General features: G+C 31.0%; 1 protein-coding gene across 1 annotated transcript; it reads right to left on the minus strand.

Moving 5' to 3' along the window:
• Positions 1 to 11,929: 11,929 nt before the first annotated feature.
• LOC129959750 (uncharacterized) lies at positions 11,930 to 12,433 on the minus strand. Its single transcript, XM_056072642.1, has one exon. It carries the CDS (start codon positions 12,431 to 12,433, stop codon positions 11,930 to 11,932), a length of 504 nt encoding a protein of 167 aa, XP_055928617.1.
• Positions 12,434 to 14,696: the final 2,263 nt, after the last annotated feature.

A 14,696-nucleotide genomic window follows, 5' to 3' on the forward strand; every position in this document is an offset into this window, starting at 1 on the left:
AAAGATGCTTTCCCCCTTCTTTAGCAGTGTTTTTTGAAAGTGACACCTTCGATTTCGACCACCCGCAGCATTATTGTGTTATTTCTTCCTTTCGTAGTAATAAGTTGCTCTTTTGCAGTTTCAACCTTATCTGAATCCTAGAAGTAGCTTTGCATTATAGTTTTATTTCATTTTCCTCCCAGTAATTCACTAATTTTGAAGGAGACAGTATAAAATTATGTATAGCAATAATAAATAAATTATACGAAAATTTCTGCTGTATATTTATTTGGCATATTAAACAAAACTTCGCCAATTTTATCATCTATATAGATAATACGAATAAAATACTGCACTAAAATTGTTTTGGAGTGTAAAAATTAATTGAAATTTAATAATTATCTAAAAAATTCATGAAACTATGAAATTAGTTCCTTTAAAATTAAATGAATTGAATCTTTGAATTTAGTTCTTTGAGCACTGGTTGTCAGATTTGCTATTTGACTAAATTATGGAAATTAGGTTCAAATATAGTAGTTTTTAATTTAAACGCATCGGCCTATTTTTCTGAAACTACTTACCGTTTTATTTTAATCTCAGAAATATAAGATTTCCTCATTAAAAAAGAAGTGAAATAAAATTATTTGTAAAACAAAGATTGTTCACCTAAGTCCTTGATAATTTGCTTAAAAATAATAGTTTTGGCATGTTTTTCCAATTTTAATAATAATAATAATAGTGTGTGTGTGTGTGTTGACACTCTATACGTCAGACCATTTGGCCTAGAGATTCCAAATTTCGCACACGTATACTCTGTAAGAATGGGAATGTGTACATTAGAGTGATATTTCTAATTTCTCATTAGAATTTTAATAATTAATTAAAAATTGAAACTGAATTTTTGCATTTTTCCGCGATAACTTCCGAAAATATAATCTCACAAAAATAAATTTTATACCGTTTCAAATTTTAAAAATTTTCATTCGATGATACTAATTTAATAACCGTGCAAATTTTTCCTAATTTTGTCAGGGTTTTTTTAATTTTTTTTATTTATTTATTTTGCCTAATTTCAAACAGTAGATTACATTGTTTCCCTGAAGTTCAAACCGTTTTCTTGGTTTCAACTTTCTCAAAGCCTGATTTTCTCCCATTATCGATAACTGAAGAAGAAGGATATTATTTAACATCTCTGCAGTTTGTCAGACGGATAAAAAAATTGAAGGTACATACCGTGAAATTTAAAAGATATATGAACCGGACATTTACGTTTTCAATAACGGCAAGATGTTATGGGACAGATCTCCATTCGACACAATATTCGTAACAAAGCATATGTAAGAGACAATTTAAAAAAATCCGATTTTATTGTCTGATAATGGGCATGAAGTCTGGATGTTTAAGCAACACTAGGGCTATACTGGGACAGGACCTCGAGAATTTGAACCACGGTCAGATGATGAGGAGGACACCTGAGCTAGCAACACCCTCTCCAAGCTTCCACACCACACTAATGGGAGGACGTTTGGCTGAGACGAATTTAACGTGCACCAGACCCACTTACACGACGGTTCTTCGGTGGAATCGGGTCTCAAACCTGAAACCCTCCGGTTCCGAAGCCAAGACCTGGCCACCGCGGCCCTTTATGAAGTCTGGAGGAATTGTGGATATGAAGTCATATCTGCATGATTTAAAGAAAATTAAATATAACCGATATTCCCAGGGAACTAGCTGGATGCCAACATCGAATGGTTTTAAATAAAAGAAAGGCCCACACTATTTCTTTAAATCTTAGTGAGTAATTAAAATTTGAATATTACTGTCTTATAAAAATGCGAGATTTTAGACCATTCAATTGATCGCCTGCTCAGAGAAGATACACCAGCTCCCCAAGGTTGATTGGTCTAATATTATGAAAATGCTGATTGTCTTAAAACGATACGGTTCGAAACTTCATAATTCGGTCAAATTTGATTGCAGAGCGTAGAATTTTTTTTTTTTTTTTTTATTCAAAAGTTGGAGTGTCAAGAATATTTGGCTGAATATGATTCCTTAAGATCAAAAGACAGTATAAAATTTAAACCTCACAATTTTTGAAGTATATTTATTTATCGAAACAAAATAAAATATTATTATTTCTGTCATTTATACTCTTTTGAGTGCAAAATTGTAAACTGAATTTTGTGTGGAATGAAAGAAATTTTTATTGAATTATTATTTGAGATATTGCATTAATTATGAAAATTATTCTGTTGTGTCCATAAGATTTCAATGACGAACAGTTCTATTTTGTGCTCAGTTCTGTGCTCATATTAAAACACACACACACACACGTTTAGTTTCAGCAGAAACTGTTTTTATATTAATTGAAGTTTAATCACTAGCACTTAAATTTAAAGCTCAAACTTTAAGGAAACCGATAGAAAATTAGAGAGCTACATAGTACAATTAGCATAACGGCTAAAGATTTTTATAGTAGAATCAGTACTATCAAATTTGAAATCAAACATTGTCGGAAATTGCCATCTGTTGATTGTAAAAGTAAGATGAACTTTTAGAAAGAGCTTTTCGCTTTGATTTCGAAACATTCTTTCTTTTTCTTAAAAATTTAGGAATGTTAAGTTTTTTGCTTTTTTTTGTAATTATTTTATTAATGTTAATGTTTTATATTGCATTTGTTGTGTTAATCTCAAAACAGGGTTTGATTTTAATACAGCAAAAATATTTTAGTAGTTGAAGACGCTTTGGAGTGCGTTTAAAACAAAAAAAAAGTCATACATGTCTCAAATTTTTCTGTTATTTAGCACAAAAATTAATAAACCCTATCAATATTTTCCTATCTAGACCACCTATCTAGAGATGCGCGTTACAAAGAGAACTGTTTTACCTTCAATTAATGTTTAAAATGTTTTAAAATAAATAATAAAAATTTAAAAAAATATTATTATTTAAAATAATAATAATGTCATAAAAAATCAAATTCAAAAAACAGTAAATGTTTTCGGAAAAATAAGTCTTGATTTCAAAGGCAATTACTTTTGTGCCTTAATTTTTCGATCGAAACATCCCGCATTTTTTAAAAAATTATTATTATTTAAAAATTATTATTAATTAAAAATTATTAAGGCTTATAATATGCCATCGCACTTTCTTAAACGATGTATTTATGCTTCAATATATAAGTAGATTAATAAATCCTAAATAAATCAGATATACAGTTGTTTTCAAATTAAATATAAATTTATAATAATATAAATTAATTGTATAGCATCTGATCCGTAATTGTTTATTTCTAATAAATGATATTATTTGGTAGAAAAACAATAAGATGTTCATAACTGCCGAAATAGTTTTAATTTAAATCATTTTAGCTATTTATTTGAGACGGAAAATTATTATTTGTGCATGGTTCAGATAGACAGATTATAAACAATGGCGTAGGAAGGTAGGTGCAATGGGTGCGATCCGCATAGAGCACAAACTCTAAAGCGGTGACAAAAAAATTGCTGGTTTGTATAAATACTTCTTTTCATCTTCTCGTATAAAGAGTATACAGAAGGTAATGTAACCGCCAAAAAAATTCGAACACGAAATTCCGCTTAATCTCTACGTTTCAAGCCTCCCTGAGTTCCAGAAACACATTTTTGGCGTTATATCGGTCTGTCTACGAACAGGACCACTCAAAAATGCTTTACGTAGTAGACGTAGCAAAAAAATATACGTAGAATTTCGATAAAATTTTTAGAGTTCAATCTAAGCTTAAATGAGATCCATGGAGAGGACGTTTGTCTGTCTTGCTGTTCGAATACAAGTGAACTCGCTATCTACAAATCATAAAGAGCTAGATAAATAAAATTGCATACAAACTAAAGCCATCCAAAAACTGAAAATACTGTACTCTCATCTGTACTTTTCGCATGCATATAAACGCAATAACTCATAAACGCGATGCCTTAAATAATAAAATTCGTTGTGTAATCTTGTGACTACAATTGTAGTTCCACGTCACATTTTGTTTTCAATATATGTATGTATTATGTATACTATGTATACTAAAAAATTACGTATATGCACTATCTATTCAGTAACTGCTATATTTACGCCCAAAATCTATATTTCAAAACCATTATTCGCCATTGCCACACAAGGCATTCGTGGTCTTACCTACAGCCCACCATTTTATATATTTAAATAATTAACATTAGGCGATTTTTCCAGAAAAAACAAAATAAAAAAATTGCTTCCTTAATAAATTTTATTTTATATTTTAGTAGACATGGAAGTATTTTACTAGACAATAGAAGTTAAACTCCGCACCAGACGCCAATAGACCTTCCTACGCCACTGATTATATAATCTCAAGTAATGGATATACTCATTTTAATGTAAAGCAAAGAAACGTGTATTGCAAGAAATAATATAAATTGAGAATTCATAGTATGCAACATCGCTAATGTATTTTCAAACAATAACAAATATCAATCACAATGGCCATTTTATTATCAAGAAATAACAAATAGCAATCGCACAAATGCTTAAAGTATATATTCAGTTCGGGCAAAATATAATGCTTTGATAAAGTGACATAAGTAACTCAGAATGTTGTGTAATATTTTAAAATTTTGGGAAACAATATTTATGACATTTAGAGATTGCAATACCGGTATACCGGGATACCGAATACCGGTATTTTGAGCCATTTGTACAATTTTGTAATACCGTTATTCGCAAGTTTAAATGCCGATTTTTCGGTATTTACTAGAAATTGTTTAAATTGTCTTGTAATTGTTTAAATTGTTCAGGGATCGCCAACATGGCAAAATAGTATACGTTTTTGTTTTTATGTCTCCCTAACGGACGAAATTAATTAGACTGTGAATAAAAAGTTGCATCGTACAATTAAAAGAAGTGATAAAATACTCTATGACAATGGATTGTAAAACCTTCCACCTTTTGCGCATGCGTTAGTATGGGTTTACTTTGACAAAATAGGAGTGAGAGGAAAGATGAAAGGAGAGGTTTAGGAGGAGATTCTAAAACACGTTGGAACAGTTTACTCCTAATGATGGAACGTTTTTTCAAACTGAGAAATCCAATCCAAAAAGCAATAATCGACTTACACCGACAAATTAATTTTTCAGATAGTGAATTCGACTTAATATCCAGAACAGGTTGTTATAACTTAATATACAAACTGGCTGTTGAGGCATTATGTCGGAGAGATTCTAATTTATTAACAGCTAATGCAACAATAAATTTCATGTTGCAGTCACTGAAAAGCAGCACACATCACTATCTCAAGAATTATATATTACATTGAAAAATCGCACAGAAGAAAGGCATACCGAAATAGAAAATGTCTTACGGTATTTACATAATTATAATGATTTTTAAAATGAAAAAGAAAAGAGATTAAACTTGATCAGATTTGAATTGGTTATAGTAAATTTTTAAAAAATTTTTTTACCCACAAAGCAATCCACATTCAGAAGAATTCGGTACAGTTATCGGAGATTAAGATGGCACTAATGTGAAAGAAATTGTTTCTTGAACAAAAATTAAAATTAGCGATACAAAAAATTCTAGAAACCAAAATACAATACAGAAATTAGCTATATCCAAAACCATCCGACGAGAAATCGATTTATTTGAAGATGAGGTATTTAGAAGTAAATATTTGGAAAAAGTATATTGCAAATTGCTAACAGTATCACCAGCTATCTTACATGCCGAAAGAGTGTTTTCGACAGCTGATAATGTTTGCACAAAATTACATTCCAGGCTTAATGACAGTACAATTGATGCATTATGTTTTTAAGATCACATTTCAAAAATTTGTAATAGTACCACAGACTGAATAGTGATGTTAACACTTTTTTGTTTATCTAAACATTATTATTGCCAGGCTCTCCGCTGAACACTTTATACACTGTCGGTGAGTCCCCTCACATGTTGGTTTGAATGGTAATGAGATAGCGGATAATTTAGCTAAGACTGTTCTAAGACTTATTCTGAAATCTCCTCTATCAAAAAAATGGAGTCGAGTGCACTTTGGAGAGTCCCACCTGCTGACGCTACTTTGTTAAGAGTCCCGGTTGGTGTCACCGTCTGAATATCTCTAGAAAACAGCAAACGGCTCTCTCGTTTTTTAAGTGGACACACCAAATCCCTCACCTTCCAACACGGACGGAGGATATTTGCCGAATGTTTTTGGCTCAAGGCAGATCAAGCCTCCCCCACATATTCTTAAATGTTTAAATTTTACGATTTTTGAGATTTTAAGGGATCCGCTATTGTTTTTGGACTTTTTAGAGAGCTTTGATTTCATGGAGGTGATATAGCGCAGCTATACCACCTTGGATCAGAAACAACAACAACATTTTTTTGTGATTGAAATAAAGATGTTCCTTTAATTTTGTGATTCTTTATATTCTGTTATAATTTATAAGTTACAAATTATTTTTGTGATATCTACATTCTCTAATAAAACTGGTAAATAAAACAAAGAAACACCCGTGAAATAAAACAAAGAACACCCGTGAACCAAAGAAACACACGAATTTTTTAATAACAAATATTTTTACTATTGTTATTTTTAAATATTTATTCCAAATAAGTGCTTATCAATCACACTTTTAATTAAATATTATTAGTTATTATTAATAATAAAATTTATTAATTGTAATTAATACTTAATTAATTTATTTAAGTGAAGTGTGATTGATTTAATTTATCTATTTAAGCCTGATTTTTAATTTTATTCGAAATAACTTATTTAATTAATTTATTTATTTAAGTATTTTCTAAAAAAATGTCTCTTCTCTAAATATTTCACTTTAGTTCTATATTCTGTCAAAAGATGGCGCTTATAAAGAACGCAAATGCCAGGTCATTTCACAGCCAATTAAAAATTATCCTTATGCCAAATCACTGAAAGTCAACTCACCAATACTATTAAGAACCACTTTACACTTACAAACACTTTCCTGTGAATAACCTCGATTTCAGTGATATGCGGTTTCGAATGTTTACAATGATACTGTAAATCGAAGAATAATCTGTCCGTTCACTTTTCAACTCACTCATAGATTTCTCCCTTTTCCTTTATGGTCTCAATTAAGGGGGTGGGGGAATGCTATCCCTGAGGCTGAAAGTCTGTTTCTGATGCTTCCTGTCCTCCTGCAGGTGTCACCCCTTCTTTCGCATGTGTCGGGCCAGACTTCTTAACTTTCGGTCACATGATGTCATTTGTCGGGGAATTGTTTTTTTGTGGTTTGGGGTTGATGGAAATCCAAGACTCATTTTATGTCTTTTCCATTTACAATATATCTGCCTATTGCAGACATTTTTTTACATCGTATTTAAATGGAATTCGATTGGTCCCCCGATGAATTGCTGTTACATTAATCTGAGAAATATCAATTTTATATTAATTTTCATCACATGAATGCAATGCATTTTTTTTATCAATATACGAGGTAAAAAAAAATGGTAATGAAGCTTGAAATTTATTTTTTTTTTGAAATTTTAATTATTTCACTTGAATATATAGCTAGAGATTTTTATAATTCTACTTCACTTCCACAGTTTTTGATAACAAAGTATTATCTGGTGTTTATCATGAGAATCAATGCGATACTAATAATTTTTTTATGCGTATTTTCTTTTCGATGTTATTTATTTTCCAACTAATGTATCACAAAATTTATATGCTCTTTTTTTATTCTTCATATTTTGAAAATAAGTTAAAAAATGTTATCCTGTAAAAAATATTTCATACAAAATACATACTTTTATACATGGATCATCGTAAAAAAAAATCAATTCGTTTCTCATATTTCTTCTATACAACTAGAAAGAAGCTGTAGATGAATGGAATAAGATAAACATAACCGATTTTATACCCATTTAGTTCATCTTTCTGTTATCCATTTCGTAGGCTTCTTGTACTCTTAAAATTATATTTTGAAATATATAATTTTTATATTTATAATGTCTATTTTAATTTTAATTTTTAAAGATGGATGACGTAATATATTTACGCACTGCATTGAGAATTCACTACGATTCATTGGAATTTCTATTGGATTACTTGGTTAAAAGATAAAATACAAAAAGGTTGGAAGAGACTTTTACAAATTATAATCTTTAAAACCTTTCATGTTTTTGTTGAACGGTACTTTGAAATTATACATTTATTTCTAAATAGGAAATTATTGATGCTATTATATATAATTATTATTTATATTCGCGAAATAATAAAAAACCAAACACTAAAAATATAATAACGTTTAAAAACTATTTTTAAGTTTTTAGAGTCGCATTCAGTTGTGCCCTACATATACATGATACCAATTTAATAAAAATTTTATATTCAACATGCCTCAGAAATTTTTTTTAAATATAACATTTATTTTAACATTAAAAAATACTAATTTTATGATTTTTTAATATACCCTATATGCGTTTCTCTTATTAAAACTTTCTCTGAAAAAATAAAATTGAGATTGAGTTGCAATAAAAATAATATGTAAACATTACACACTCGTATTTAAATGACTGTCAGACAAAATGTGAGTTACAACCCTTTTTCATCGATTCATCTTTCTTTATTTTCAGAAATTTCATTATCGATTTCAAGTATTATTGTCATTTTCTTGAAATAACTTTACAGCAAATTTAACAGTCATTAAATTTTTGAGTCTATAAAATCAATGATTTCATTTCTCTTTTATGTAGCTCTCAAACAGTTTTTAGCAGAAAAAGAAAGAAAGAAAAAAACCATAAGAAATTTATGTTAAAGTAGCAATCTATTTATTTGCAGGCCGATCTTGCCTGTCTAAATAAAAAAAAATGTTTTAATTGAACACAGGAAGTGATCTGCTGGAAGAATGTTTCTAAGAAAATCCAGAATTTGAATGTAGAAAAGGGAGGAACTTTTAGCCATTTTTTTAAGACTTCTACAGTACGAAAGTCATTGTAAAAGAGAAAATGAACAAAAATTTAAGATAAAAAAAATGCAATCCCAGTGGAATTATGGGATAACGAAAAAGTTTAAAGACACACAAGAGAAAAAAAAAGAAAGAAAAGAAAAAGGACAAAAAAAAAGGAAAGAGAGAGCCCAAGAACTAACCAAAAGCACCAGCATCCAATTGCATTGGGATAGCAGATGCTTTGCGAATTTTCTCTAAAGCTTTTTTCTTTCTTGATGGAGAAAGATTTTCGCTTCCAAGATTACTCATTACGTTTAAGTTAGTATGTGACAACGATTCCACCAATTTTTCAAACATCCCTAGAATTGTGTTTATTTGCTCGTTCATTTTGATTTTAATTGTGTGGATAATTGAGTCAATCCTTTCATTACTTTTATTGACCATAGTTTCCATTTTTTCGCTTATTATTTCTGGAGATATTTTTATAGGTGTATTTATTTTTACAGCTGCAGCGTAACTAGATTTTTTTTGATTGATTAAAGATTCGTCTTGCCTCAGCTGTTGTAATATGATTTTTACATTTTAGCTTTAAAATATCCTTTCTTTAATAAACAAAGGCCATGCTCTCGATGTGGCTGAATGTTCGTCCTTACAGTTTAAGCATTTTTGTTGTGATTGACAGATGCCTGCGTGAATGTCGCCACACAGATGACAAATCTTTTGCTCTTCACATATCCTTGAAGGGTGCATGAAACTGCAGCAATTTGTACATTGTCGTGGATTATCAATGAAAAGTTGCACTCTTTGATTTCTAAACCAAATCTTAATATCCACTGTCAAGCGCGTTCGTTTCGTGATAAGGACGGGTGATTTCTTCCGAGTATCGTTTTGTTTCAGGAATCGCCTCATTTCCACAATTTCTATTTCATTATTTTTTTGTTATTTCTTCGGCAGTTTCCATCAGCGAGATTTTTGTGGGGATATCTTAGAAAAGAAAACGAGTGGTTATATTTTCTCATATGATGTCCGTCGCAATTGAAATGTTTACTAATGTGTCTTGGCTAAGTAGCTGGGCTGCACAGACTGTGTTGTACCAACATTCAATAATACACAAACCGAAACTAATTTGAAATTACTAAAAAACGCTGGATCATCAGATTCTTTTGACACGTAAAATAAGATAAGATCTTTTATCACAAGTGAACACGTTTAAATTAAGGGTAAATAATATCATAATTATTTCAAAGATACTTTTACTCTTTCAAATGAAAAACTCACATTCTGTATAACGAACACTCTTTATTCACATTATTTATAAGAAGAAAGTAGAAGTTGTAGTTGTTCTTTTTGTACAAGAAATTCCGGGGTTGAGTTGTATACAATTTCGCTCGCGTACGCAACACTTCCACCTTTTGAGCTTAAAATTTTAAAACTCAAAACTAAATTAAGAGATCAAAGATCAAGTCTCTTGACAGTCTTAATCTCTCGTCCCAATCAGGTTTTCTGGTTCAGTAAGGTTGGTCATCGACAGGATCAGCAGTCTTATTTCTTGGATTTTTTTTCGTAAATTGAAAAAGTTTTCTTCTACTTTTTAACGCTCGATGTCCAAGAGGTTCCGAAGAAACTGAATTTATCTCAAGTGAATACAGACATTGCACAGGACGTAACTTTTTCCCACAAGCTGTTTTCACTTTCACTAGACGTGTAACAACATCTTTACCAGGAAAAATCACAGTGATTTTTCATAAATGCCAGTAGAGTCTTTTTAGATTTTTATTTTCAATGAGAACTATTTCTCCCACCTTAATACCATCAGCCTTTCTAATTTTATTCGTATTCTGTCTCAAATGCCCTAGATACTCCAGTCTAAAACGTTTACGTAGGTCTTCACGAAGTTTCAACCGATATATGTGTATCTTTTGAAGACTGGTAGATTCCAAATTATCAAGATCAGGTACACCACATTCCATTAAGTCTCTCATAAACATAGACGGTGTTAAGTGTTCAAGTTCATTGTCATCTGACACGTACGTGATAGGCCTAGAGTTAATAATGCTTTCACATTCACACAATAGGGGATTTAACTCTTCATACTTCAAGCTTGCTTTACCCAATACTCTTTTAAAAAGATCTTTAACAAGAGCGATAAGACGTTCCCACCATCCTCCCCACCAGGGTGAAGATGGAGGTATAAATTTCCAGATGATTCTACTCACAGCTCCATCAGTAACAACTTGATCCCAGTTAACCTTTTTAGAAGGTGTTCCGTTCCCAAGTTTTTGATAGCGGGTCACCCTCGACGAGCTATAAATCTTCTTAATGCAAATAAAAAATTATCAGTAGACATAGAAGAGACAAGTTCCAGATGCATAGCCCGGAATACTGAACAGGTAAATAAAACTATCCATGATTTGCTTCCATCTCTCAAGAAGACTGGTCCAGCCAGATCTATTCCAGTGACTTCAAAACAAGAAGCATCCTTGAATCGATCTTCAGGCAGAGGAGCAAACATTACTTCAATGTACTTAAGAAAATGCAAGTAGCATAGGCTTGTTGACCAGCGTCACAAAATACATGCAAACTATGTTTTGAGTTCTTATCCCCTCAATCCATCCTGGTATTTCTAGTTTATTTAACTGATGTAACTGTCTGTCCCATTTTTCAAATTTATGAGCAATTTCTTCTGGAAGAGTATCATCCCAATTAGCCTTAATTCTCCACGTTTCTTGGAGCAATATTTTTGGAATTAAAGTTATGAGGGCAGTAATTCCAATAGGGTCAAATCTTTTGTGACATTTTGAGAGAATATATCTCTTTGTTACTTTCACAGATTCACTCTGAGTGTCATTTCTGACATCAATTTTTAACGTGTCTCTTTCAATGTTCCAAAGAAGACCAAGAACTGGAAAGGTAGGAAAAGCATCTTGAGAGTCATTACAATTGTCTCTTAAGGACTCAAAAGAATTGTGTTGCCAGCCACGTAAATCAAATTTTCCGAGAGCCATGATTTCTGTGGATTAATTTATAAACTTTGTCAAGTCAGCTTCGCTTTTAACACTAGCCACACAATTGTCAACATACATAGATTTTTGTAGGTGTTGAGCTGCCATCTTGTAGCAATCAGGAGCTCCATCTAATAGGGAATTCAATGTCGCCCGCAAAAGAAATGGACCTGATTTGATCCCAAACACTACACGGCAATGTCTGTGGATTTTGACAATATTTGAATCTCCATCTTGCCACCAAAGAAATCGCACATAATCCTTGTCATCATACCTTCCAATACGAAACCTATTTATTAGGGATGGAATAAGTTCCGCAAGGTTTGGATCTGTTACTAGGCAGTCATTTAAGGATGGACTTCCTTTGGATTTTGCAGAACCATCGAAGACAGGTCTGATCCTTGTTGTTAAATAGTCTTTTATGACAGGTCGATGAGGAAGATAGTGACACTTAGAGTCCTTGAGATCTTCACTATTTAACTCTTCAACAATACCTTCTTTCTTCAAAAAAATTTTCATAGTCCCGTGGAATACCAATATTTTTTATTCCATCAACTGTGTTTTTCAATCTTTTCTCAGCAAGACCTTTGTTCGCAGGTAGAACAGAGTGATCTTCTAACCATGGCAGTGAAACAACATAGGCTGGATGGCACTCACAATGACCTAATTACTAACGGAGCTTAGGTATTGATTTACACGCAAGATGCCTAGGTCATTTCTCATACATATACATCAAAATTTCCACGCGAACGAAGTCATGGGTAATAGCTGGTATTACTATAAGTACATGAAGCTACATTTAATGATTGCAAAAATTGCAATTCGAATGAATGAATGAATAATATGAATTGCAACTTCGAAAGAATTTCAAAAGTTTATTAATTGATTGCAATCGCTATGAAAGGTTTGTATATTTTATTTAGGTAAATTAACACTTTGATTTCTTAAGGGGATAACATTTCCCGCGTTATTTGTAATTGGACTGTTTGTCCTTCTTTGTGGAATATCACTTAAATTTTTATTTGTCTTTCTAGCTTAGATGTTAGATCGATATTTTGTCTTTCTAGTCTTCGCATAACTCACTTCGGCCTATCATTTCATTTAGGTCTATATTTAATATTATAATGTCATCCACGCTAAATAAATCCTTTAATTTTTCCGTGAGTTGAGCTTTTAAACTCACAAGCTCATTAAGTTTGGTTTCTTTCGTGTATTCATTAGAAATTTCTTTACTTAAGGTATGCTTTATTTTAGTTAGATGTTTCGTGAAGATATTTCGTAATCCTTTCCTTTTCTTCTTTATGCTATTGATATCCATTTTTAAACCAAATCATTAAAAAAAAACTAGAACAAATAAAAAATGTGCCCATCTCTTGTTTCAACTCCTCACCGTTCTTCTTCCAAATTGTCGCGCATTCCTAAAAATTTCCAAATTTCAACAGATCACGTCCAGGGTACAATATACAATGAGTGTACGATAATTGCATCAATTGGGGTCAATTCATGTGACGTAAAAGTCGCATTGTCATGTACTTCTTGCGCATGGCATTTAAGTTTCATCCGAACCGCTTTCGTCGATCAGTCTGCCATTAACGTTCTCCGCGTAGTATGAAGCGGATTTTTTGTTTACATTTGAAGTTATAATTTTTTAGTCATTTTCTTTCCTCTTATTATGTGTTAACAGAGGAAATGCTGATGTGCTGATGGATGCATGCTTTAATGCGAAACACAAGAGGGACTGTCATGATAAAATGTTTTCTTATTTTCCTTTCAACAATCCTGACTTGTGTTGATAGCTTTGGTATAGATATTTTCGCGCCTTCGAAGTCGGTGATATGCTCCGATCATTTTGAAGAATTCATTCAGTGTGTGTCCATTTATTAAATATATCTGTTCCAGTAATTTGCTAGAAAAACTCTTCGAAGAAAAAGAAATCGGTAAGCGATTTGCCGTCAAAAACAATCAAATAAAATCGTGAGTGCATTTCTAATTTATTTAATTCACATTTGATGAAATTTCTGATAATTTTGAATATGCTTAGAAGGTTTTAAAATGTTTACATGAATATTACATCGCATTTTTTTACAAAATCTTATCTAAATTTAATTAATGTAAGTAAACAAACTCCTGTTGCAAAAATAACAACTGCTATAATGCTAAACTTAGGTGGAAGTGAATATTACTAGCTTTCTAATTACATTTGCAGATTTGTGATGGATTCAAAGTGAATTTATATCAAACAACCTTTCTATTGTTAAAAATGAAATGTCAATAGTTCATTGTATTTAAACTGAATTTGACTGTTATCATAATATCCTGTTATAACACTGTGCACGTCAGTGATTTCTGTTTTAATAAAAAAGGTCTTTTCATTGAAAATCAATTTCCATATGAGCATTTATTATATAATTTTTATTCCCAACTTCATTGCTACATGCATGTTACACTTTTTTTTTCTATTTCTTTTACGTATCAATTTTGAATTATAAAATTCTGTGAAAGCATAAAAGTGTTTCTTTCAACTCCTCTTTATATCCTATTTAACTTCTCTGTGTGTGTGTGTGTGTATATATATATATATATATATATATATATATATATATATATATATATATATATATATATATCATGACCTTATTCTTGTTTATTAAATTTACTGTATTGTATGTTTTTGTTTTATTTTATGATATTCATTCAATGTAATTTTTATCAATGTAACTCTAGCAATTAAAAAAATTTCATAAATGTTCTGCTTTCAAAGTATATTGTTCAACATTATGTT

Source organism: Argiope bruennichi, chromosome X2 (assembly GCF_947563725.1).
Source record: "Argiope bruennichi chromosome X2, qqArgBrue1.1, whole genome shotgun sequence".
Classification (NCBI taxonomy): Eukaryota; Metazoa; Arthropoda; class Arachnida; order Araneae; family Araneidae; genus Argiope; species Argiope bruennichi.